The sequence below is a fragment of the Hypanus sabinus genome, chromosome 24 (assembly GCF_030144855.1).
Source record: "Hypanus sabinus isolate sHypSab1 chromosome 24, sHypSab1.hap1, whole genome shotgun sequence".
NCBI lineage: Eukaryota > Metazoa > Chordata > Chondrichthyes > Myliobatiformes > Dasyatidae > Hypanus > Hypanus sabinus.
In genome coordinates, this window is record NC_082729.1 from 35689453 (window position 1) to 35715774 (window position 26322).

The 26322-nt window shown below is 48.3% G+C and overlaps 1 protein-coding gene across 1 annotated transcript; it reads right to left on the bottom strand.

Moving 5' to 3' along the window:
* Window positions 1–200: 200 nt before the first annotated feature.
* tsr2 (TSR2 ribosome maturation factor) lies at window positions 201–15011 on the bottom strand. The gene is made up of 5 exons (XM_059949616.1): window positions 14857–15011; window positions 8103–8193; window positions 6921–7012; window positions 3531–3707; window positions 201–923 (listed from the first exon to the last, which is right to left on the bottom strand). Exons 1-5 carry the CDS (start codon window positions 14926–14928, stop codon window positions 801–803), a joined length of 555 nt encoding a protein of 184 aa, XP_059805599.1. The 5' UTR covers window positions 14929–15011; the 3' UTR covers window positions 201–800.
* Between the last annotated feature and the right edge of the window lie 11311 nt (window positions 15012–26322).

Sequence of the window (26322 nt, forward strand, 5' to 3'; positions counted from 1 at the left end):
ACCCTGACCCCAGAAGAACACTGTTTTGTTTAGCTCTACACATGCATATGGTTGAATACAATTGATCTTGAACTTGAGAAAGATTTTACTGAAATCTAGTTGTTTCACAATACCATTGCCAAAGTTATTTTATTAACAATAAAATGAATTCCAAAATTTATTCAGCAGAGAACTTAATTGCAAAGAAGAGTCTCATTCCCCACTGGAACACAAATCACCCTAGTATTGTTCTTGATAACTTGCTTTCTTATTTACAAGTTTGACCTGGGCCTCCCAGGGATGACACACAGAAGTGTGGCAGTCAAGTTCATCAGGGATAAAAAGTTGGCTTGGCTTCAGCTGCTCTGCTTTGCTGACAGAACTGGACAGGGAACAGGCGGATGTCGGTGCTGATGTCCAGGGGTTGAACGTCATCTGTTCTGCCCATCTCTCGCTCTCCGCCCGTTTCAGGAGCTGCGTCTCGCTCCACACTGGTGAAGAACTCCCGTTGAGACACCATGGCCAGTCGAAAAATGCAATTTGTTTCCAAGTATGTTAAAGGTGGTGGATTGGGAACTGGAGCTTCAATCCACAAGGTGTGGACTGACTGATTACTGCAACGAGGAAGCGTTTAAACACAGGAAGAAGTGACAGGCTCTGCGACTGTGCAAGTGCTTCCGTTGTGAGGCTGCAGAGTGAGAGTCTCTGGCTCCCATCTTTTCCAGGTTGATCACAGGGAACTCCTGCTGCAGGGGGCAGGGGTGTGAGGGCAAGTCTTTCCAAGTCACAGAGGCACATGGGGAGCAAACTCCACTCACCACCTACTTCCTTTTCCGCCGCACCACAGTCCAGCCATCAGGATCCTCTTCTTTGCTCGGCCCCTCAGCTGCTGCTGGGCAGAGGGATCTCGGCTCAGGAGCTGCCTGGCTGTCACAGTCCATGGCCTGGCAACAAGGAGAGGAAGAGGGATTAGTGGAGGGCCGAGATGGCCTGTTTCCGTGCTATAATTGTTATATGGTTATATAGTGCGGCCTGTCTCAACCTCGGTCCCTCGAGTCTGACCCGTCGCTCGGCGAGGTCATGGTTGATCTCCTCTCTACCCATTCTCCATCACTGTCAGTTCTCCTGATCCTTCAGTAATGTACACTGAGCGGCTACTTTATTTGATACACCTGTACACCAGCTTGTTAACGCAAATATCTAAATAGCCAATCACGTGCCAGAAACTCAAAGCATGCAGACGTGGTCAAGAGGTTCAGTTCTTGTTCAGACCAAACATTAGAAAGGGGGTAGAAATGTGATCTAAGTGACTTTGACCGGGGAATGATTGTTGGTGTCAGATGGGGTGGTTTGAGTATCTCAGAAAATGCTGATCTCCTGGGATTTTCACACATACCAGTTTCCAACGTTTACAGAGAACAGTGAGAGAAACAAAAAAAAAACATCCAGCGAGCAGCAGTTCCATGGGTAAAAACACCTTAGGTCAGAGGTCAGAGGAGAATGGCCAGACTGGTTCAAGCTGACAGGAAGGCTAGCAACCCAAATAACCACACGTTACAACAGTGGTGTACAGAGGGGCATCTCTCTGTACATATCACATTGAACGTTGAGGCAGATGGGCCACAGCAGAAGACCATGAACATACACTCAGTGCCCACTTTATTTGGTACGGGGGGCATCATATCAAGTAGCCACTGATGAATCTGCTTTTTAAATCCCCTCAGTGATCCACTCTCCTAACCTCTGGGGCAAACATCACTCCACAGCAAAGTGCGGGACAGGCCATTCGGCCCATTAGGTTGTGCCAATCTTGATGCCCATTTACAGTGAATGTCCCCCTCCATACAACACAGCTGTTTACAATTTACGTCAACGATTTGGATGAAGGCATTGAAAATCACATCAGCAAATTTGCTGATGATACTAAGCTGGGTGGCAGTGTGACATGTGATGAGGATGTTAGGAGAACTCAGGGTGACTTGGATAGGCTGGGTGAGTGGGCAGATACTTGGCAGATGGCGTTTAATGTGAATAAGTGTGAGGTTATCCATTTTGGGAGTAAGAACAGGAAGGCAGATTATTATCTGAACGGTGTAGAATTTGGTAAGGGAGAAATACAAAGAGATCTAGTAGTCCTTGTTCATCAGTCACTGAAGGTGAATGAGCAAGTGCAGCAGGCAGTGAAGAAGGCTAATGGAATGTTGGCCTTTATTACAAAGGGAATTGAGTACAAGAGCAAGGAAATCCTCTTGCATTTGTACAGAGCCCTGGTGAGACCACACCTGGAGAATTGTGTACAGTTTTGGTCTCCAGGGTTAAGGAAGGACATCCTGGCTGTAGAGGAAGTGTAGCGTAGATTCACGAGGTTAATTCCTGGGATGTCTGGACTGTCTTAAGCAGAGAGGCTAGAGAGACTGGGCTTGTGCACACTGGAATTAAGGAGATTGAGAGGGGATCTGATTGAAACATAGAAGATTACTAAGGGATTGGACAAGATAGAGGCAGGAAATATGTTCCAGATGCTGGGAGAGTCCAGTACCAGAGGGCATTGTTTGAGAATAAGGGGTAGGTCATTTAGGACAGAGTTAAAGAAAAACTTCTCCCAGAGAGTTGTAGGGGTCTGGAATGCACTGCCTCAGAAGGTAGTGGAGGCCAATTCTCTGGATGCTTTCAAGAAGGAGCTGGATAGGTATCTTATGGATAGGGGAATCAAGGGATATGGGGACAAGGCAGGAACCGGGTATTCATAGTAGTTGATCAGCCATGATCTCAAAATGGCGGTACAGGCTCTAAGGGCTGAATGATCTACTTGTGCACCTATTGTCTATAACATCCATATTTCTCCACTCCTTTCATAGTTATATCAAGCTGCCTCATTCCACCCAGACCCAGTAATAAACTATACGCACCTACCACTCTCTGCGTTATCAAAAAATCAGCTGCTAGTGTCACCCTTACACCTCCCCCCTCTCAGCTTAAAAGATTCCAAATGTCTAACTATCTACACCCCCTAAAATTTTAAAATATCTATCAGGACTCTATTAGGACAGATGCTCTAGGGAAGAAAAAAACAAGTTTTCCAAGCTCTCTTTAGTTCAAAGAACGTTCATCGTCAAAGATTATACAACCTTGAGATTCATTTACCAACAGGCAGCCACAAAACGAGACCCAAAAGAACCCATATATTTAAAAGACATCAAATGTTGCAACCCATACTCAGGGTAGCGCAGTGGTTAGCACCACGCTTTATACTGGAAGTGATCAGACGTTCGGGGTTCAACTCCTGTCGATGTCTGGAAGGAGTGTGTAGGTTCTCCCCGTGACTGGGTGAATTTCCTCTGGGTGCTCTGTATTCCTCCCACAGTCCAAAGGAGTATAACGGGGAGGGTGGGCATGCTTGGTTGGGGCTCGAATAGTGGGGATACGTGCGGGCTGTGTCGGTCGTTGACTCAGCACGTTTCAGTGTACGTGACAAATGAAGCTGATATTCAGTGCCACACTGGGTGTGCAGGGGCAACTCACACCTCAGCATTGCACAGAAAAGGGCTTACCTCCGCTCCATCCTCCTCACTGTCGTCTTCCTCAGCTTCTTCCCCGGACCCTCTGGCCGGCACCACTTCCACCCGCACACGGTCCCTCCTCTCCACCAGCTGCTGGATGCGAGCCCTCACCTCCGACTCCTGACCCCTCTGGCACAGGGCGAAGGTGCTCCAGATCTGGTGAGCCACCTGATGGTGACAGCAGCAAACAGTCACACCAGCACAGCAGAGACACCCCCGTGGGGGTAAACCCCCCTACCCCCTCCAGCTGTAACACCCCCCAGTGGGGGTAAACCCCCCTACCCCCTCCAGCTGTAACACCCCCAGTGGGGGTAAACCCCCTACCCCCTCCAGCTGTAACACCCCCAGTGGGGGTAAACCCCCTACCCCCTCCAGCTGTAACACCCCCCAGTGGGGGTAAACCCCCCTACCCCCTCCAGCTGTAACACCCCCAGTGGGGGTAAACCCCCTACCCCCTCCAGCTGTAACACCCCCAGTGGGGGTAAACCCCCTACCCCCTCCAGCTGTAACACCCCCCAGTGGGGGTAAACCCCCCTACCCCCTCCAGCTGTAACACCCCCCAGTGGGGGTAAACCCCCCCTACCCCCTCCAGCTGTAACACCCCCCAGTGGGGGTAAACCCCCCTACCCCCTCCAGCTGTAACACCCCCCAGTGGGGGTAAACCCCCCTACCCCCTCCAGCTGTAACATCCCCAATGGGTGTAAACCCCCCTATCCCCTCCAGCTGTAACACCCCCCCAGTGGGGGTAAACCCCCTACCCCCTCCAGCTGTAACACCCCCCAGTGGGGGTAAACCCCCTACCCCCTCCAGCTGTAACACCCCCCAGTGGGGGTAAACCCCCTACCCCCTCCAGCTGCAACACCCCCGTGGGTGTAAACCCCCCTACCCCCTCCAGCTGTAACACCCCCCAGTTGGGGTAAACCCCCCTACCCCTCCAGCTGTAACACCCCCCAGTGGGGGTAAACCCCCCTACCCCCTCCAGCTGTAATCCCCAGTGGGTGTAAACCCCCCTACCCCCTCCAGCTGTAACACCCCCCAGTGGGGGTAAACCCCCCTACCACCTCCAGCTGCAACACCCCCATGGGGGTAAACCCCCCTACCCCCTCCAGCTGTAACACCCCCCAGTGGGGGTAAACCCCCCACCCCCTCCATCTGTAACATCCCCAGTGGGTGTAAACCCCCCTACCCCCTCCAGCTGTAACACCCCCCCAGTGGGGGTAAACCCCCTACCCCCTCCAGCTGTAACCCCCCAGTGGGGGTAAACCCCCCCTACCCCCTCCAGCTGTAACACTCCCCCAGTGGGTGTAAACCCCCCTACCCTTCCATCTGTAACACCCCCCAGTGGGTGTAAACCCCCTACCCCCTCCAGCTGCAACACTCCCCAGTGGGTGTGAACCCCCTACCCCCTCCATCTGTAACACCCCCCAGTGGGTGTAAACCCCCTACCCCCTCCAGCTGTAACACCCACAATGGGTTTAAACCCTCCTACACCCTCCATCTGTAACACCCCCCAGTGGGTGTAAATCCCCCCTACCCCCTCCCTGTAACACCCCCTCCAGTGAGTGTAAACCCCCTACCCCCTCATCTGTAACACCCCCCCAGTGGGTGTAAACCTCCCTACCCCCTCCATCTGTAACTCCCCCACCCCCTCCATCTGTAACACCCCCCCAGTGGGTGTAAACCCCTGAACCCCCTCATCTAACACCCCCCCAGTGGGTGTAAACCCCTCTACCCCCTCCATCTGTAAAACCACCCCTCAGGTCTGAAACCTCTCCGCCCAACACACCCACCTGTGACCACCCACCCCTCCCCAACCACGACACCAATATCACCCCCATTCCCCACCCTCACCCCTCCCCATCTCTGTAAGCCCCTCCCTCCCCTACACTCCTCCCCATCACTGTGACACCCTCTGTACCCTACACCCCTCCCCGTCACTGTGACACCCTCCGTCCCCTACGCCCCTCCCCGTCACTGTGACACCCTCCGTCCCCTACGCCCCTCCCCGTCACTGTGACACCCTCCCTCCCCTACACTCCTCCCCGTCACTGTGACACCCTGTCCCCTATGCCCCTCCCCGTCACTGTGACACCCTCTGTCCCCTACGCCCCTCCCCGTCACTGTGACACCCTCTGTCCCCTACGCCCCTCCCCGTCACTGTGACACCCTGTCCCCTACGCCCCTCCCCGTCACTGTGACACCCTCTGTCCCCTACGCCCCTCCCCGTCACTGTGACACCCTGTCCCCTACGCCCCTCCCCGTCACTGTGACACCCTCTGTCCCCTACGCCCCTCCCCGTCACTGTGACACCCTCTGTCCCCTACGCCCCTCCCCGTCACTGTGACACCCTCTGTCCCCTACGCTCCTCCCCGTCACTGTGACACCCTCTGTCCCCTACGCCCCTCCCCGTCACTGTGACACCCTCTGTCCCCTACGCTCCTCCCCGTCACTGTGACACCCTCTGTCCCCTACGCCCCTCCCCGCCTCCATGAGACCCTCCCTCCCCTACACCCCTTCCTATCTCTGTAACCCCTCCATCCTTGCCTTTTGACCTTTTCCAGCCCCCATACCCCTCCCTTGACCCCTTCCTCCTTTGTCTCCATAAACATTGTCTCCTACACCTCATTTTTCTCATTTTTGTAGCCCCCGTCGGCTTTGACACCACCCCCCAACTCGGCAACCACCTCTGGCCCCTGCAGCCAACCCCATCCCTTCACCACCCCCATCCCCCTACATCCCTCTCCATCCCCATCACTGCTTCCCCCAGCCCCTGCACTCACCCAGCCTCATCAAGCCCTCCCTCGCCTCCCCTCGAAGAGGAGAGAGTCACAGACGTAAAACAGATCTGGGATGGGCAACGGTGAAAGATGGGAAGGGTTCGTAGGGATCGGGAGGGCCAGATAAGGCTGTAGAGATGGCGGAGGTAGTTGGGGGAGGAGATGGATGGTTTCAGACACAGGGAGTTCAGAAGAGCGAACACGAGATTCCTCACATGCCGGAAATCCAGAGCAACACACACAAAATGCTGAAGGAACTCAGCAGGTCAGGCAGCATCTGTGGAGAGGGATAGACAGTTGACACTTCAGGCTGAGACCCTTCATTAGGACCGGAAAGGAAGGAGGCAAAAGCTGGAATATGAAGTGGGAGAGGGAGGGGCCAGGGTCACAAAGATGGGGAAGGATTAGTGCTGCAGAGATGGGGCAAGAGGGGTAGGTGCTCGATAGGTGATGGGACAGACTGAACCGGACTGATTCCATTGGCCAGACACAGGGGGACCCCGTCGGAACGAGGCGAGAACACCAGAGGCCCAGAGGTGTAAACCCGTGGTGAGCCCTGCCAAAGAATCCTGTAACCCTCCCACCTGCAACCCGCCCCTCTCACCTCAGACAGGCTGCCGTCCTCTACCACCGTGTCAAACTCGTTATCCAGAATGTCTGCCAACAGCTCCTCTACCTCCTCGCTCTCCAGGTCAGCTGAGCAGCAGGCAGCACGGATGAGCAGTAAGCACAGAGAATTAAAACAGAAGAGAGCACACTTTGATTCAAAAGCAGACAACTAACATCATTTTAGCTCCTAACCTACCCAAAGAAGTCTGGCCTGAAAGCTTCCAGTTTTTAAAGATTGAATAGAGGAGAGATTCTGTGAATGCTGGAAATTCTGGAGGAGTTCAGCAGGTCAGGCAATGTCTATGGAGGGGAATAAACAGTTGACTTTTCGGGCCGAGGCCCTTTCTCAGGACTGGAGAGGCAGGGGACAGAATCCAGAATGAGGTGGTGGGGAAGAGTACAAGTCTGCAGGTGATAGGCGATGTCCAGGTGAGGGGGGAGTGAGGTGAAGAGGCTGGGAAGTGATAGGTGGAAGAAGTAAAGAGGAATCTGGTGGGACAGGAGGGTGGAGCATGGGAGAAAGGAAAGGAGGAGGGGAACCAAACAGAGATAATGGGCACACCAGGAGAAGGGAAAGGGTGAGAGGGGAGCTAAAATGGGTAATGGAAAAAGAGAGGGGCGGGGGGGGGGGGGGGAGAGAGATTACTGGAAGTTAGAAAAATAGATGTACATGCCATCAGGTTGGAGGCCACCCAGACAGAATACGAAGTGTTGCTCCTCCAACCTGAGTTTGGCCTCATCGTGGAAGTAGAGGAGGCCATGGACCAACATGTTGGGATGGGGAGTGGAATTTAAATGGGCGGCTGCTAGGAGATCTTTAATCTTAAAGAAACAAGTTCCAGAGAAGTGGAAAGTTTGAATTTAAACATTCAACAGACAATCAGAAGGAGGAACATCCTTCTATTCTGAGGCTGTGCCCTCTGGTCCTAGACTCTCCCACTAGAAAAAAACATCCTCTCCACATCCACTATCTAGGCCTTTCAATATTCAATAGATTTCAATGAGATCCCTCCTCATTCTTCTAAATTCTAGTGAGTACAGGTCCAGAGCCATCCTCCTCATATGTTAACCTTTTCATTCCCAGGATCTTTCACATGAACCTCCTTAGGACCCTCTCAAACACATTCTTCGCCCCAGTGGAATTCTAAATTCTCCAGGAACTATGGACATCTCTCACCGTTGTCATGGAAATACTGCTCGACTGCAGTCACCATCCAGGCAGCTTTCTGTTGGCTGTGAGCTCCCCCGAATCCATTCTCCAAGGCCACCTACAGATTGGCAACAAAACAAAGCTCTCAGTTCTATAGCAACGGGATAGAAGCTACTCTTCAACCTGGTGGTACGTGTTTGCAAGCTTCTGCATGCTCCACCCGATGGGAAGGGAGAATGACGGGGTGGGAGGGGTCCTGGATAATGTGTTGTTTTCCTGTGGTAGTAAGAAGCATGGATAGAGTTCACAGAAGGGAGGATGGTGTTTGGGATGGACTGGGCTTGAGAGGACTAGAACATAAAATCTGGGATGTAATGCTGAGGCTTTATAAGGCATTAGTCAGACCACACAGAGTATTATGTTCAGTTTTGGGCCCTTTATGGGATTAGAAAAGATGGGATTAGCATTGGAGAAGGTCCAGAGCAGGGATTCCCAACTTTTCTTATGCTATGGACCAAGACCATTAAGGAAGGATCCACGAAAGGGATCCCTGGAATGAAGGGTTAATGTATGAGGAACATTTGATGACTCTGGGCCTGTACTTGCTGGAGTTTAGAACAATGGGGGGGGGGGGGGGGGAATGATCTCATTGAAACTTGTTGGATACTGAAAGGCCTTGGTAGAGGGGATATGGATAGAGGATGTTTCCTATAGTGGGGGAGTCTAGGACAAGAGGGCGCAGCCTCAGAATAGTAGTACGTCGTTTTAGAAAGAGATGGTGGGGGGGGTGTGCAAGTGTGGAACGAACTGCCAGTGGAAGTGGTGGTTGCGGGCTTGATTTCGACATTTAAGAGAAGTTTGGATAAGTACATGGATGGGAGGGGTGTGGAGGTCAATGGGACCAGGCTCATCACAGATTAGACAAACTGAGGGGCCTGTCTCTGTAAACAGCATGAAGCTCTTTGCCTTGGCACCACAGCAGTGGTGTACACCACCCTGCTTCTTAAAATCAGTGACCAGCTCTTGTGTTTGGCTGACGGACAGAAAGGCTGTTGTCATGGCACCATATTTCACAGCTCTCTCTCTCCTTCCTGACTCATCGTTATCCGAGATTCACCAGTGGGTCACAGAGCACTCTTCATTCTATCTTGGTACACGTAATGCAATTCCACCACATTCTGCATTCTGCTTAAAATTGTTTTGAAGTGAAGAAAAAGCATTTCAGGATATATTGTATATATTTCTTTGCCATTAAATTGGATCTTTGAGAACATCGAACACTACAGCACAGTACAAGCCCTTCAGCCCACAATATTGTGCCAACCTTTTAACCTGCTTAAGATTAATCTAACACTTTCATTCTACATATCCCTTGTGTCTAATATACACCCTCCATCTTGCAGAGCGTGCAGACACCCATCACTGTGTAAAAAACCTACCTGATACCCGATACCTTTCTCCAATCACCTTAAAATTATGACCCCTCATATTAGCCAATCTCACCTGGGGAAAAAGTCTTCAGCTGTCCCCACTCGATTTGTGCCTCTTATCATCCTGTACACCTCTATCAAGTCACCTCTCATCCTCCCTCATTCCAAAGACAGAAGCCCTAGGTCACTCAACCTCTCCTCATAAGACACGTTTCCTAATCCAGGTAAATCTCCTCTGCACCCTCTCTAAAGCTTCCACATCCTTCCAAGTCCCTCTGAGTCGACCAGAACACAACACTGGTTTAACCACACTAATGCTCAGTTTTACAGAGCTGCAGCATTACCATGTTGCTCTTGAACTCAATCTCCTGACTAATAAAGGTCAACACACCTTCTTAACAATCCCATCAACTTTGACGGATCTATGGACATGAATACCAAGATCCCTCTGTTCCTGCCACTAACTCTGCAATCTGCCTCCAAAGTGAATGGCTTCACATTTTTCCCGGTTGAACTCCATCTGCCGCCGCTCAGCCCGGCTCCTCATCCTGTCCCATTGTAACCTGCGACAACTATCTCCACTATCCAGAGCTCCACCACCAACCTTCATGTTACTGCAAACCCACTAGCCAACCCTTCCAGTTCCTAGCTGTAAACTTGTTTTTCTAGCATATTACCTTGATGTACCCACGTACGGAACGACCCTTCTGGGTGGCATACAGCTTCTCTCCCATTGTTACAGATCTCTTGTACAACAAGATGGACCAGTGACCTCTAAATTTACCTTGTCCTTACACATTATTGTCTGCCTGCACTTCCTCTACAACAGTACTATTATTCAACATCGTTTAATGTCACTTCCAGCAAACAAGTGTAAAGCAGAATGAAATAATTGTTACTCTGGCTTACATACATACATTGAATGTATGTCCATAAAGTGACACTGGGGACAGGAATGTCTGTACAAAGTTCAAAGTAAACTTATTATCAAAGTATATACATGTCACCATATACAACCCTGAGATTCACTTTCTTGTGGGCATGCTCAATAAATCCCCAAGATAGTAAACATAAAAGAATCAATGAAATACCTCACTAACTTGGGTGTTCAACCAGTGTGCAAATACAAAAAGAAAGAAATAATAACAATGATAAATATCTAGAACATGAGATGAAGAGTCCTTGAAAGTGAGTCCATTGGTTTTGGGAACATTTCAATGTTCAGTGAAGTTATACCCTTTCAACCCCCAACCCTCAAGCTTTCAAGAGCTCGATGTTTGAGGGGTAATACCCATTCTTGAACCCGGTGGTGTGAGTCCTGAGGCTCCTGCACCTCCATGCTGACTGCAGCAGTGAAAAGAGAGCACGACCTGGGTGGTCAGTGTCCCTGACAACTGATGCTGCTTTCCTGCGACAACACTTTGTGTAGGTGTGCTCAATGGTGGGCAGGGCTTTACCTGTGATGGACTGGGCCATATCTACTACTTTTTGTGGGATTTTCCATTCAAGGGCAGTGGTGTTTCCATACCAGGCTGTGATCCAGCCAGTCAATAAACTCTCCACCACACATCTATAAGAATTTGGTAAAGTTTTAGACATCATACCAGATCTCTGCTAACTCATAACGAAGTAAAGACGCTGCCTGGCCTTCTTAATTGCACTTATGTGCTGAGCCCAAGACAAGTCTTCCGAAATGACACCACAAAGGAATTTAAAGTTGCTGACCCTCTCAACCTCTGATCCCCCAGTGAGGACTGGTGCATGGGCCTCATGAGGTCAATAATCTTGCTGACATTGAGTAAGAGATTGCTGCTGTGGCGCTCAGTGATTGACAGGAGACAATGAAGTTGTGAGGGTTGCGGGTTGGAGGAGTTGATCAGTCTTACTGATGTCAGCAGTTTCAAGTTTCAGGGTGTCAACATCCCTGAAGGCACACAGGATGATCCCAGCGCGATTCAACGCGATACCCGCTGTGAGTTTGACTTCCGGACGGCACCTGTAGACGGACAAGCGGTGCCCCGCACTCTGTTACGTTCACTCCGGCAGGTTGCAGTTTACATAACAAGGTTTAGACCAGCAAACCAGACACACTGAGAGATTCATAAACACAAAAGATTCTGTAGATCCTGGAAATCCTGAGTAACATAGAAAATGCTGGAGGAACTCAGCTGGTCAGGCAGCATCTATGGAGAGAAACAAAGAGTCGAGATTTCAGGCTGAGACCTTTCATCAGGACCAGAGAGGAAAGGGAGAAGAACCCAGAACAAGTAGTTCTGGGGAAAGTAAGGGAAGGAGCTGATGAGGGATCTCCCTCCTGAAATGTCAACTGTTTGTTCCTCTCCACTGACCAGCTGAGTTCCTCCAGCATTTTCTATGTTACTCAGGATTTCTAGGATCTACAGAATCACTTGTGTTTATGAATCAAGAGAAAGTGGTGTGGGATTTTCCAGTGTCAGATTGTGTCAGGATTGCATATACAACATTCAAGATTGCTTAATGCCAGTTCCAGTACAAGTGTAAAGGAGAAGGAAATAATTGTTACTCCGGATCTGATACAGCACAAAAAACACACAAGAACACAATAATTTTAAAATACACTTTATAAACGCATACTATAAGATAGCTTGATTGCATGTCCATAAAGTGGTGCTAGACACAGGAGTGTCTGTACATAAGGTGACTGACAGAAAACTATAAAGTAGTGGTGGTGGGGTGGGTTAGTGGGTGGAGGTGTTGATCTATCTCACTGCTTGGGGAAAGTAACTGTCTGAGTCTGGTGGTCCTGGCGCGCATGCTACGTAACCTCCTCCCTGATGGGAGTGGGACAAACAGTCCTCAAGCAGGGTGGGTGGGACCCTTTATGCTGCTACTGTCCCTTTTCCAGCACCTTCCCGTCTACATGTCCTTGATGGCAGGCAGGCTGATGCCAAGGATGTGTTGGGCAGTTTTGACCGTGAAGCCTTCCTGTCTGCCACAGTGCAGTTTCCGCACCAAGCAGTGACACAGCTTGTTCGGATACCGTCTACTCTGCTCCGGTAGATTGAGGCAAGTACGAATGTGCAAACTCCAGCTCTCTTCAGCCTCCTCAGAAAGCAGAGGCATAGGAAGCTCAACAGTAGTGACTATGATGTCCTGTTTGTGGTATTCTGGTTCAGTTATTTTTTATTGTACCACCTCCATGTCTGGACTGATTGTCACACAGCTTCGCTCATACTGACAGAATAGCGTGGCAGTCAGCACAAGCGAGGGTGGGGGGCGGTTTAGACCGCTGCCCCGCGACTCGGCTCGGCGCTGAACTACGGGACTCTCTTTGCGGATTAGGTCAGAACTCTATTTGCTCGCAGTTATTGTTTGCGTCATCTGTTCCATTTCTCTGCAGATTGGGTGTTCAACAGTCTTTATATTTTACGGGGTTTTTTTTTTTAAAAATGGGTATGATGTATTTTTTTCCCTCTCTACATTAGGTGTTCTGTCTTTTTTTTAAAAAAGTGGGTTCTTTTGGGTTTCTTTGCTTTCTGGCCCTGTTAGGAGACGAATCTCAAAGAATCTCAAAATGTATACCTACTCTGATAATAAATGTACTTTGAACTCTTTACCATGTTGTAAGTGACTGGTTATGGATTGTGTTAAATCCCACCTTCCTGCTACATTAGTCCCATTCCAGTTCACCTATCGCTCAAATTGGTCCACCAATGGTGCCCTAGTACCTGGGCACTCTTATCCGTCCTGTCCCACCTAGAAAATGGCCCATCATCTGCAAGGATGCAGTTGGCATGTACAAGATCATCCCTCGGAAGCTGCTCGGTAAACTGTCCTTGTTGGGTCTCAGCACCTCTCTCTGTAACTTGGACAGTCAGTCCATCAGCTCCATTGCACTGATCACCAGTGGCACCCCTCCCCCACTCAGGGCTGACGCATGGCTGTACTGCTGGATCTAGTTCAAGCTGAATCAACAAGTTCGCTGATGACAGAGCAGCGATTGGCCTCAGCAACAACTCCCTCCCCAACCTTCTTTTATTCTTCCCCCTTCCTTTCTGCTCCCGATGATGAGTCACTTCCACAAATGCTATCTGACTTCCTCCTGCATTTTGTATGTTTCAGCATCCGCAGAACCTCTTCTGTTCCCAAAGTATTCTGCATTGTTTTGTTTTACCTTGTTCAACCTCATATGCACCGCGTAATGAATTGATCTGTATGAACAATAGGCAAAACAAGCTTTTCACTGTACCTCAGACAATAAAACTCATTTATTTATTTTCGCTTTGGGCTGCAACGCACCTTTGTGTGGCCTTTCTGTCCAGATGACCTGTGTAGCAAAATGCTTTCACTGTACAATGGACAGTTCTTTGACCGACTTTTCACGGCAGAGTCCAACTAGACTGCAGTGTGGTGTAAAGAGTTGGGGGGAAAAAACCCTTTCAAATGCAAGTTAAATTACCCTAAAGTGCCCTGTAGGCTGTAAGTAATGAAAGACAATACTGAATTAAAGTCACTCCCATAACTTAAAAGATTTTAAATGAAAACTATCAATCCCCAAAGACTGTGATGAAGCCTGCATTTGATTTCATGTGTAAATATGAAATATGAACTGTCTACAAATTTGTACAAAAATCTCCAAGATCCTATCTATTTGACATTGTCGCAGGAAAACAGCATCCATCATCAGAGACCCCTGCCACCCAGGACATGCTCTCTTCTCACGACTGCCATCAGGGAGAAGTTACAGGAGCCTCAGGACTCACACCACCAGGTTCAGGTACAGTTATTAACCCTTAGCAATCAGGCTCCTGAAACATGGGAGATAATTTCACTCAACTTCACTTGCCCCATCACTGATTGCTCCCAAAACCTATGGACTCACTTTCCAAGACTTCATTTCTGGATACTTAATGCTTATTATTACTATATTTTCCTTCTTCAATTTGCACAATTTGTTGCCTTTTGCACACTGGTTGAATGCCCAAGTTGGTGCTGCCTTTCGATTCTATTATGGTTACTATGTTATTTATTGAGCATGCCAGCAAGAAAATGAATCTCAGGGATATATACGGTATCATATATGTACTTTGATAATAAATTTACTTCGAACTTTATTATCTTTCAATTCAACGAAATCACCCGCCCCAGACACAGCCAGCAGCAATGAACCACACATGGGTCCGGCTAAGGACACCGCTTCCTGGAAATGGGTCTGCGTCCTGACATCACCATGCGTCATTTCCTGACAACGCCGCTGCTCCGCTCCCGCCTCAGAACCGAATTTGGCCACGGCGTCGTTCGTCTCGGCGGCGCTTGTCTTCCCCACCCGCCAACGCCTCCCCGGTAACGGCGGACATTCCTCTTCCTCTTACCTGGAAGGCGGGCCAAGCTTCCAGAGCCGTCCTGATGCCCTCCGCGAAGAGCCCGGGACCACGCTCCGCCATCTCCACCGTCCCGAGCGTGCGCGCCTGCAGCGGCGGCCGGCTGTATACTCATGCGCAGTTTGCCATGACCCGGGCTGCGTTAAACTGGGCGTGCGCGCCTGCAGAGGCCGCCGGCTATATACTCATGCGCAGTTTGCCATGACCCGGGCTGCGTTAAACTGGGCATGCGCACCTACAACGGCGGCCGGCTATCTGCACATGCGCAGTTTGACATACAGCTGTGTTGAACTGGGCATGCGTGCCTAGCTGCGCTCCAACCCCTGCTCAGTCCGTTTTATTGCCGACGAGGGAGCGGTGACTCTGCTACCCCCTGGCGCTGTGGAGTAGCAATTACACCTCCTGCCCTGGTGCAAATTTAACCATTTACTTCTTCCTATCACTTTGAATGGAACGATTTATAGAATATCACATTTCAAAGTAAATTTGTTATCAGAGAACATATACAACCATGAGATTAATTTTCTTCTGGGCATACACAGTAAATCTTCAATAGAATAATAGCCATAATAAAGACAATGAAAGACTGCATCAACTTGGATGTTCAACCAGTGTGCAAAAGACAATAAACTGAAATACAAAAAGAAAGAAATAATAATAAATAAATAGGCATTCGTGATCGAAAATCTACAGAATCCGGCCCTTTGTACCTCCCTCTGTGACTGGATCCTCAACTTCAAAACCAGAAGACCACGATCTCTGTGGATTGGAAATAACACCTTCACCTCGCTGACAGTCATCACAAGTGCGCCTCAGGGGTGAGTGCTTAGCCCACTGCTCCACTCTCTCTATACCCATGACTGTGTGGCTAGGCACAGCTCAAATGCCATCTGTAAATTTGTTGCTGATACAAATTTCAGATGGTGACGAGAACAGGAGTGGTGTTGCGCTGCACTCGATGCCAGAAAGACCAAAGAACTGATTGTAAGTTTCAGAAAGGGTGAGGCAAGGGAACTGGGGCCAATCCTCAAGGAGGGATCAGGAGTAGAGAGAGCGAGCAATTTCATGTTCCTGGGTGTCAAGATCCCTGAGGATCTACCCTGGTCACAACATATTGTTGCACCTATAAAGAAAGCAAGTCAGTGGCTATATTTCATCTGGAGTTCGAGGGGATTTAGTTTGTCAACTAAAACACTCAAAAACATCTACACATGTATCATGGAGAGCATTCCAACTGGCTGCATCATCGTCTGGTATGGGGGCGGGGGGAAGGTCTACTGCACAAGATCAAACAAACTTGTAGAAACTTGAATAATTAGGAAGGTGACGTCCATCATTGAGGACCCCCACTGCCCAGGACATGCCCTCATTTCATTGTTACCATCAGGTAGGAGGTACAGAAGCCTGAAGGCACCCACTCAGTGATTCAGGAACAGCTTCTTCTCCTCTGCCATCCGATTCCCAAATGGACATTGAACCCATGAACACCACCTCACTACTTATTTTAACTTAACTATTTAATGGACATACATATCCTTACTGTAATTCAGTTTTTTCTCTCTGTTTCTTTATCATGTATTTTATTATACTGTTGTCATAAAGTTAACAAATTTTATGGCATATGACAGTGATATTAACCCTGATCGGGATTCAGTAACTATCAAGCACATAAACACGAGGAAGCCTGAGATGCCGGAAATCCAAAGGAACTCACACAAGATGCTGGAGGAGCTCAGCAAGTCAGGCAGCACCTATGGAAATGAATAAACAGTAAACATTCCAGGCCAAGACCCTTCATCAGGGCTGGAAAGGAAGGAGGAAGGTGCATATAAAGGTGGGGAAGGGGAAGGAGGATTAGCTGGATGGTGATAGGTGAAGCCAGCAGGGTAGGAAAGGTAAAGGGCTGGAGAGGAAGGAATCTGATAGGAGAGGAGAGTGGACCAGAGGGGAAAGGGAAGGAAGAGGGGACCGAGGGGAAGTGATAGGCAGGTGAGAAGAAGTAAGAGGCCAGAGTGTGGGATAGAAGAAGAGGGGAGGGACCTCTTCTGGGGCAGGTGGGACCTGAACAAGAGAGACAGGTTACACCTGAACTACAAGGGGACCAATATACTTGCAGGGAGGTTTGCTAGTATTATTGGGGAGGGTTTAAACTAGATCTGCAGGGGGATGGGAACCAGAGTGCCAGAGTAGATAGTGGAAAGGGGGTAAAAATAAGTGATGTTAGTAGTTCATGCAAAGTCATAAATAGTAAGGTTGTGTGTGGTGATAACAATCTTCTGAGGTGTGTATGTTTCAATCCAAGGAGTATTGTGGGAAAGGCAGATGAGCTGAGGGCCTGGATTGACGCGTGGAATTATGACATCATAGCCATTACTGAAACTTGGCTACAGGAGGGTCAGGACTGACAGCTCAATGTTCCAGGTTTCCGATGTTTCAGACGTGATAAGGGGCAGAGGGATGAAGGTGGGTGGGTGGCTTTGCTAGTCAGGGAAAATATTACAGCAGTGCTTCTGCAGGAAAGATTAGGTTTGTCTACTGAGGCCATATGGGTGGAGCTGAGAAACAGGAAAGATATGACCACATTAATAGGGTTGTATTATAGACCACCCAATAGTCAGCGAGAATTGGAGGAGCAAATCTGCAGAGAGATAACAGACAACTGCAGAAGACAGAAAGTTGTGATTGTAGGGGATTTTAATTTTCCACACATTGATTGGGACTCCCATACTGTTAAAGGTCTAGATGGGTTAGAGTTTGTGAAATGTGTTCAGGAAAGTTTTCTAAATCAATATATAGATGTACCAACTAGGGAGGATGCAATATTAGGTCTCCTATTAGGAAATGAGTTAGGGCAGGTGATGGAAGTGTGTGTAGGGGAACACTTTGGTTCCAGTGATCATAACGTCATTAGTTTCAACTTGATCATGGATAAAGATAGATCTGGTCCTCAGGCTGAAGTTCTAAACTGGAAAAGGCCAAATTTGAAGAAATGAGAAAGGATCTAAAAAGCATAGATTGGGACAGGTTGTTCTCTGGCAAGGATGTGATTGGTAAGTGGGAAGCCTCCAAAGAAGAAATTTTGAGAGTGCAGAGTTTGTATGTTCCTGTCAGGGTTAAAGGCAAAATGAATAAGAATAAGGAACCTTGGTTCTCAAGGGATATTGGAATTCTGATAAAGAAGAAGAGAGATGTATAACATATATAGGCAACATGGAGGAAATAAGATGCTTGAGGGGTATAAAAAGAGTAAGAAAATACTTAAGAAAGAAATCAGGAGGGCTAAAAGAAGACATCAGGTAGCTTTGGCAGTCAGGGTGAAGGATAATCCCAAGACATTTTACAGGTAAGTTAAGAACAAAAGGATAGTAAGGGATAAAATTGGTCCTCTTGAAGATCAGAATGATCAGCTATGTATGGAACCAAAAGAAGTGGGAGAGATATTAAGTAGGTTTTTTGCATCTGTATTTACTGAGGAAACTGGAATGGAGTCCATGGAAACAAGGCAAACAATTAGGGAAGTCATGGAACTTATACAGATTAAAGAGGAGGAGGTGCTTGCTGTCTTGAGGCAAATCAGAGTAGATAAATCCCCAGGACCTGACAGGGTATTCCCCCGGACCTTGAAGAAGATTAGTGTTGAAATTGCAGGTGCAGAAATATTTGAAATGGCGATATCCACGGGTCAGGTGCTGGAGGATTGGAGGATAGCTCATGTAGTTCCGTTGTTTAAAAAAGGCTCAAAAAGTAAGCCAGGAAATTATAGACCGGTAAGTTTGACATCGGTTAGTTAAAGTCTGCCCCGAGCCATATAGGCTCATCAGGCCGGTGCTTATTTCCAGTTTCCGTGGCGTGAAGCGACTGAGAGTACAAGACTCTCCCCCGGATAGGACGCCAGTCTATCGCGAGGTTAACCCCCAGCATTTTTGCTGGTACCTATTTTCAGCTGGGTGAACTGGAGCAATGTGTGGTTAAGTGCCTTGCTCAAGGACACACACGCTACCCTGGTTGGGGCTCGAACTCACGACCTTCAGATCGTTAGTCCAACACTTTAACCACTTGGCCACGTGCCACCTTGACATCGGTAGTAGGTAAATTATTGGAAGGAATACTAAGAGATAGGATCTACAAGTATTTGGATAGACAGGGACTTATTAGAAACAGTCAGCATGGTTTTGTGCGTGGTAGGTCATGTTTAACCAATCTATTAGAGTTTTTTGAGGAAGTTACCAGGAAAGTGGATGAAGGGAAGGCAGTGGATGTTGTATACATGGACTTCAGTAAGGCCTTTGACAAGGTCCCGCATGGGAGGTTAGTTAGGAAGATTCAGTTGCTAGATACACGTAGAGAGGTAGTAAATTAGATTAGATATTGCCTCAATGGAAGAAGCCAGAGAATGGTAGTGGAGGATTGCTTCTCTGAGTGGAGGCCTGTGACGTGGTGTGCCACAGGGATCAGTGCTGGGTCCATTGTTATTTGTCATTTACATCAATGATCTGGATGATAATGTGGTAAATTGGATCAGCAAATTTGCTGATGATATGAAAATTGGAGGTGTAGTGGACAGTGAAGAAGGTTTTCAAAGCTTGCAGAGGGATTTTGACCAGTTGGAGGAATGGGCAGAAAAATAGCAGATGGAGTTTAATGCGGACAAGTGTGAGGTATTGCACTTCGGAAGGTCAAACCAGGGTAGAACATACAGGTAAATGGTAGGACACTGAGGAGTGCAGTAGAACAGAGGGATCTGGGAGTACAGATACATAATTTCCTAAAAGTGGCATCTCAAGTAGATAGGGCTGTAAAGAGAGTCTTTGGTACATTGGCCTTTATAAATCAAAGTATGGAGTATAAGAGTTGGAATGTAATGGTGAGATTGTATAAGACATTGGTGAGACCAAATTTGGAGTATTGTGTGCAGTTTTGATCACCTAATTACAGGAAAGATATTAATATGGTTGAAAGAGTGCAGAGAAGGTTTACAAGGATGTTGCCGGGACTTGAGAAACTGAGTTACAGAGAAAGGTTGAATAGGTTAGGACTTTATTCCCTGGAGCGTAGGAGAATGAGGGGTGATTTGATACAGGTGTATAAAATTATGATGGGTATAGATAGAGTGAATGCAAGCAGGCTTTTTCCACTGAGGCCAGGGGAGAAAAAAACCAGAGGTCATGGGTTAAGGGTGAAGAGGGAAAAGTTTAAAGGGAACATTGGGGAGGGCTGCTTCACACAGAGAGTGGTGGGAGTGTGGAATGAGCTGCCAGATGAAGAGGTGAATGCAGGCTCACTTTTGACATTTAAGAAAAACTTGGGCAGGTATATGGATGAGAGGGGTTTGGAGGGATATGGCCCAGGTGCAGGTCAGTGGGACTAGGCATAAAATTGGTTCGGCACGGCCAAGAAGGGCCAAAAGGCCTGTTTCTGTGCTGTAATGATCTGTGGGAGGCATCTCTTTTACCGGAAGGAGAAATCGAAATTCATGCCATCAAGTTGGAGGCCACCCAGACAGAATATAAGGCATTGCTCCTTCACCCTGAGGGAGCCCTCATCGTGGCACAAGAGGAAGCCACGGACCGACACGTCGGAACGGGAACAGGAATGGGAATGGGAATTAAAATCTGTGGCCACCGGGAAGTTCCACGTCTGGCAGATGGCATGGAGACTATCATTAACAGAATGCCATAGCATGCAAGGACAGCAATCACCCTCACTTTAATTTTTTAAATGTACCTTATTCATAATAAAAAAAAGCCAGGTTTATTCTCACAGGCACAAGATGCATGAAAGATTACATGAAGCAGGATCAAGGGACATAGCTTCATATGAGCACTCACAAGAAAAATGCTTTTGTTTTGTTGTCACATAGAGTGAAGATTTTGTCTTGCACACTGTTCATACAGACCAGATCATTACACAGTGCATTGAGGTAGAACAAGATAAAACAGTAACGATGCCGAATAAAGAGTAACAGCTACAGAGAAAGTGCAGTGCAGGTAGACAATTAGGTGGAAGATTATTATGAGGTCAAGAGTCCATCTTACTGTATGCATTGCCCTCTTCCAGTACAGAGTGCCCTCCTGCCTCAAATTATCCACCATTGTCTCTGTACCAAAAAAGCCAGGGTAACGTGTCTGAACGACTGGCGTCTTGTTGCACACACCTCAATAATAAGCAAATGCTTTGAGAGGCTGGTCAAGTACTACACCTGCAGCATGTTACCACCCACACTGGACCCCCCCACAGTTCACCTACTGACACCACCAATCGACAGACGACACAATAACCACAGCTCCTCATACCGTCCTTACACATCTGGAGAAGGATGTTTATGTGAGAATGCTGTTCTTGGACTACAGTTCAGCATTGAACACCGTAGCTCCATCCAGGCTCGACAGGAAGCAGAGACCTCGGCCTTCACCCTGCCTTGTGCAGCTGGATCCTGGACTTCCTGTCAGATCACCGGCAGGTGGTAAGAGTGGGCTCCGTTACCTCCGCCCCTCTGGCTCTCAACACAGGTGCCCCTCAGGGCTGTGTACTAAGTCCCCTCCTTTATTCTCTGTATGCTCATGACTGTGTCGCCACCCACAGCTCCAATCCGCCCATCTGCTGGCGACGCTACATTGACTGGCCTTATCGAGGTGGCCTACAGGGAAGGAGTCATCTCTCTGACACAGTGGTGTCAAGAAAACAACCTCTCCCTCAATGTCGCAAAAACAAAGGAGCTGGTTGTGGATTACAGGAGGAATGGAGACAGGCTCAGCCCTATTGACATCAATGGATCTGGGGCTGAGAGGGTGAACAGCTTTAAGTTCCTCAGCATCCATTTCACTGACGACCTCACATGGTCTGTACATACTGGCTGTGTGGTGAAAAAGGCACAACAGTGCCCCTTTCACCTCAGACAGTTGAGGAAGTTTGGTATGATGCCCCCAAAACATAAGAACTTTCTACAGGGGCACAATTGAGAGCATCCTGACTGGCTGCATCACTGCCTGGTGTGGGAACTGTACCTCCCTTAATCGCAGGACTCTGCAGAGAGTGGTGCTGACAGCCCAGAGCATCTATAGATGTGAACTTCTCATGATTCAGGACATTTAAAAAGACAGGTGTGTAAAAAAGGCCCGAAGGATCATTGGAGACCGGAGTCACCCCAACTACAATCCACCTGGGAAACAGTACCGCAGCATAAAAGCCAGGACCAACAAGCTCCAGGACAGCTTCTTCCACCAGGCCATCAGACTGATGAACTCACGCTGATCTGAGTGTATTTCTATGTTACATTGACTGCTCTATTTATTATAAATTACTACAATTGCAGATTTGAATGGAGATGTACCATAAAGATTTTCACTCCTCATATATGTGAAGGATGTAAGAAATAAAGTCAATTCATTCAAAGATTCAAAACGTATTTATTATCAAAGTACGTATGCATTACACAACCCTGAGATTTGTCTTCCCCACAGACAGCCACCAAACAAAGGGACACCATGGACCCTGTTCAAAGAAAAAACATCAGACACCCAACATGCAAAAAAAAAGAACTAATTGTGCAATTTTATTCATTATGTGCCATTTTGTATGATGTGGGCAATCATGATCTTTCCATGACCATGATTATTCTTGGCAATTTTTTCTACAGAAGTGGCTTGTCATTGTCTTCTTTTGGGCAGTGTCTCGACAAGACGGGTGGACCCAGCCATTATTAATACCTTTCAGAGATTGTCTGCCTGGTGTCAGTGGTCGCATAACCAGGACTTGTGATATGCACCGGCTGCTCATGCGACCATCCAACACCAGTTCCCACGTCACGTGACCCTGATCGGGGGTGGGGGGGGGACTCAGCAGGGGCTACACCTTGCCCGAGGGTGACCTGCAGGCTAGCGGAGGGAAGGAGCACCTTACACCTCCTTTGGTAGAGATGTATCTCTACCCCACCACCTGCCTTATTGTACTGGGGAACTATATCTACAAGATGGAACACAATTGAAAAGACACAATATTCCATTGTGGTTCCTTAGGAGTTTGCAAAGATTCAGCAAGATGTCTAAAATGCCAATATCCTTGAATGGAAAATCCTCCAAAAGGTAGTGGGTTTGACCCTGTCCATCATGGGTAAAGCCCAGCAACGCACACAAAGTGCTGGGGGAACTCAGCAGGCCAGGCCAGTGATCATTAATGGAGAATGTGTGGAGCAGTTAAGACCTACAAGTATCTGGGAGTGCAGTTAGATGAGAAGCTAGACTGGACTGCCAACACAGATGCCCTGTGCAGGAAAGCACAGAGTCGACTGTACTTCCTCAGAAGGCTGGCATCATTCAATGTTTGTAGTGAGATGCTGAAGATGTTCTATCGGTCAGTTGTGGAGAGCGCCCTCTTCTTTGTGGTGGCGTGCTGGGGAGGCAGCATTAAGAAGAGGGACGCCTCACGTCTTAATAAGCTAGTAAGGAAGGCGGGCTCTGTCGTGGGCACAGAACTGGAGAGTATGACATCGGTGGCAGAGCGGAGGGCGCTGAGTAGGCTACGGTCAATCATGGAAAACCCTGAACATCCTCTGCACAGCACCATCCAGAGACAGAGAAGCAGCTTCAGCGGCAGGTTGCTGTCAATGCAATGCTCCTCAGACAGGATGAAGAGATCATTACTCCCCAACGCCATTCGGCTGTACAATTCAACCATCAGGGGCAAGACATGTTAAAGTGCCGGGGTTAGGACTGAGCTTAAGTTACCACTCAATGCACTTTAGTAAACTATTTAAGAACTTTTTTAAAGCTATTTATTAATGCTTTTTGGGAGGGTGATTTTAGATGCATATCATATTTATACTGAGTTAAATACTGTAGGTAATTAGTTTTTCTACAATAAGTGTATGGGACACTGGAAAAATGTTTGAATTTCCCCTTGGGGATGAATAAAGTATCTATCTATCTATCTATGGAAAAGAGTAAACAGCTGACGTTTCGGGCCAAGAGCCTTCGGCAGGACTGGAGAAAAAAAGCTGAAGAGTAGATTTGAAAGGTGGTGGAGGGGGGGGAATGAGGGAGAAAAACACAAGACAATAGGTGAAACCGAAACTGGGAGGGAGAGAGATGAAGTGAAGACAGTGAACTTCTCCAGAAAAAGTGGGATCTCCCAGTGGACACACATTCGAATTCCACTTCCCATTCCAATATGTCTATCCACGGCCTCCTCCACTGTCGTGATGAGGCCACACTCAGGTTGGAGGAAAGGCATGTTATATTCTGTCTGGGTAGCCTCCAACCTGGGGGCATGAACATTGATTTCACAAACTTCCAGTAATGCCCCCCTTTCTCATCCCCTTTTCCCCTCCCTCACCTTATCTCCTTGCCTGCCCATTGCCTCCCTCTGGTGCTCCTCCCCCTTTTCTTTCTTCTATGGCCTTCAGTCCTCTTCTATCAGATTCCCCCTCCCCCAGCCCTATATCCCCTTCACCAATCAACTTCCCAGCTCTTTACTTCATCCCTCCCCCTTCAGGTTTCACCCCTCACCTTGTGTTTCTCTCTCCCATCCCCCCCATCTTTTAAATCTACCCCTCAGCTTTTTCTCTCCAGTCCTGCTGAAGTCTCGGCCTGAACCGTCGACTGTAACTCTTTTCCATAGATGCTGCCTGGCCTGCTGAGTTCCTCCAGCATTTTGTGTGTGTTGCTCGGATTTCCAGCATCTGCAGAATTTCCCCTGTCTGTGCTATAAGGAGGTGGTGATTAGGGATCACTGTCTGCTGGTCGGTTCAAGAACTGAACTGAACTGAACGTTGTCGCTGATTCATTATCAGGGTTGTCGAGCACCTCTGCTCCGTCCGCCAGAAGTGGGATTTCCCATTGCCCAGCCATTTTACTTCCTATCGCCATTCCTGTTCCGACTTGTCAGACGATGGCCTACTCTTTTGCCACAATGAGGCCACCCTGAGGGTGGAGGGGCAACACCTCGGCAGCCTCCATCCTGACGCATGAACATTGGTTTCTCCTTCCAGTGATTTATTTCCATTCCCCACCCTGCCCTCTGCCTCTTCTCCTCACCTGCCTATCAACCCCTCCTGGTGCCTCTCCTTCCCTTTCTCCTCTGCTCCTAGCTATCCTCTTTCCCCACCCCTCTCCTTCTTTCCTCTGTCCTGAGAAAGGGTCTCCGCCCAAAACACCCACTGTTTATTCATTTCCATAGGCACTGCCTGACCTGCTGAGTTCCTCCAGCACTTCGCGTCAGCTCCTCTGGATTTCCAGCAGCTGCAGAACCTCCTGTGTTTTTGGCTAATTACCGAGACACAGTGACGATAAAAATCTGGCCGATCAAACCGTTACACAGAGCATTGAGCTAGAACAAGGTAAAACAGTAACGATGCAGAATAAAGTGCAACAGCTACAGAGAAAGTGCGGTGCACGCAGACGATGAAGTGCAAGATCTTAACGAGGAGGATTGTGAGGCCAAGAGTTGAACAAGTTTTATCGTACTAGAGGTCCATTGGTGGCTTAGAAGTTGTCCTTGAGCCTGGTGGTATGTGCTTTTGGACTTCTGCCCACTTGGAGGGGGTGGAGCAGAGAGAACGTCCGTCGTGGATCGGGGCTTTGACTACGCTGTCACTGAGGCGGCAGGAAGTTGAGACAGAGTCCATGGCTGCACACTCCGTAACCAGGTGATGCGGGACTTCAGGCTTCCAGACCCAATGCAGGCCCAATGCTGATTGCGAGAAGGTGGTGAGGATCGTTAATGCTGGAAGTTGCCTTCCTGAGGCAGGGGCTCCTGCAGATGGTAGGAAGCGATGCACCACTCTACACAGCTGCCTTCCCTCTTGCACATTCCATTCGCCCGACCAGACCCTGAAGCAACCAGTCAGGACACCTTCCACAGCACATCTGTAGAAATCTGTTAGAGTTTACACCGGGAGTGGGGGTGGGTTACAGGCTGTGAAATAATCCAAAGGATCCAGAATTTTTATCTAGAATAACAGATCCCTGGGAGTGGGTTACAACCTGGGATCTAATCCAGGGTTCAGGAAGTTTATATGTTGAATAAAAGATCCCCAGGAGTGGGTTACAGGCTGGGATCTAATCTAGGGGTTCAGGTGGGGTTTATATATTGAATAAAAGATACCCAGGAGTGGGTAACAGGCTCGGGTATAATCTAAGGGTTTGGGGAGATTATATATAAAACAACTGATCTCAGGGAGTAGGTTACAGGCTGGGATCTAGTCCAGGGTTTTGGGGGTTTATATATAGAATAACAGATCCCCAAGTGTGGGTTACAGGCTGGGGTCTAATCCAGGGGTTCAGGGGTTATAACAGACCCTGGGATTAGATCTTTCATTGATTCTGTTATGGTTATTATTCTATTATGGATTTGTTGAGAATGCCCACAGGAAAATGAATCTTGGGGTGGCATATGGTGACATATTTGTACTTTGATAATAAATTTACTTTGAACTTTGTGTGGGTGACAGGCTGCGTCCTA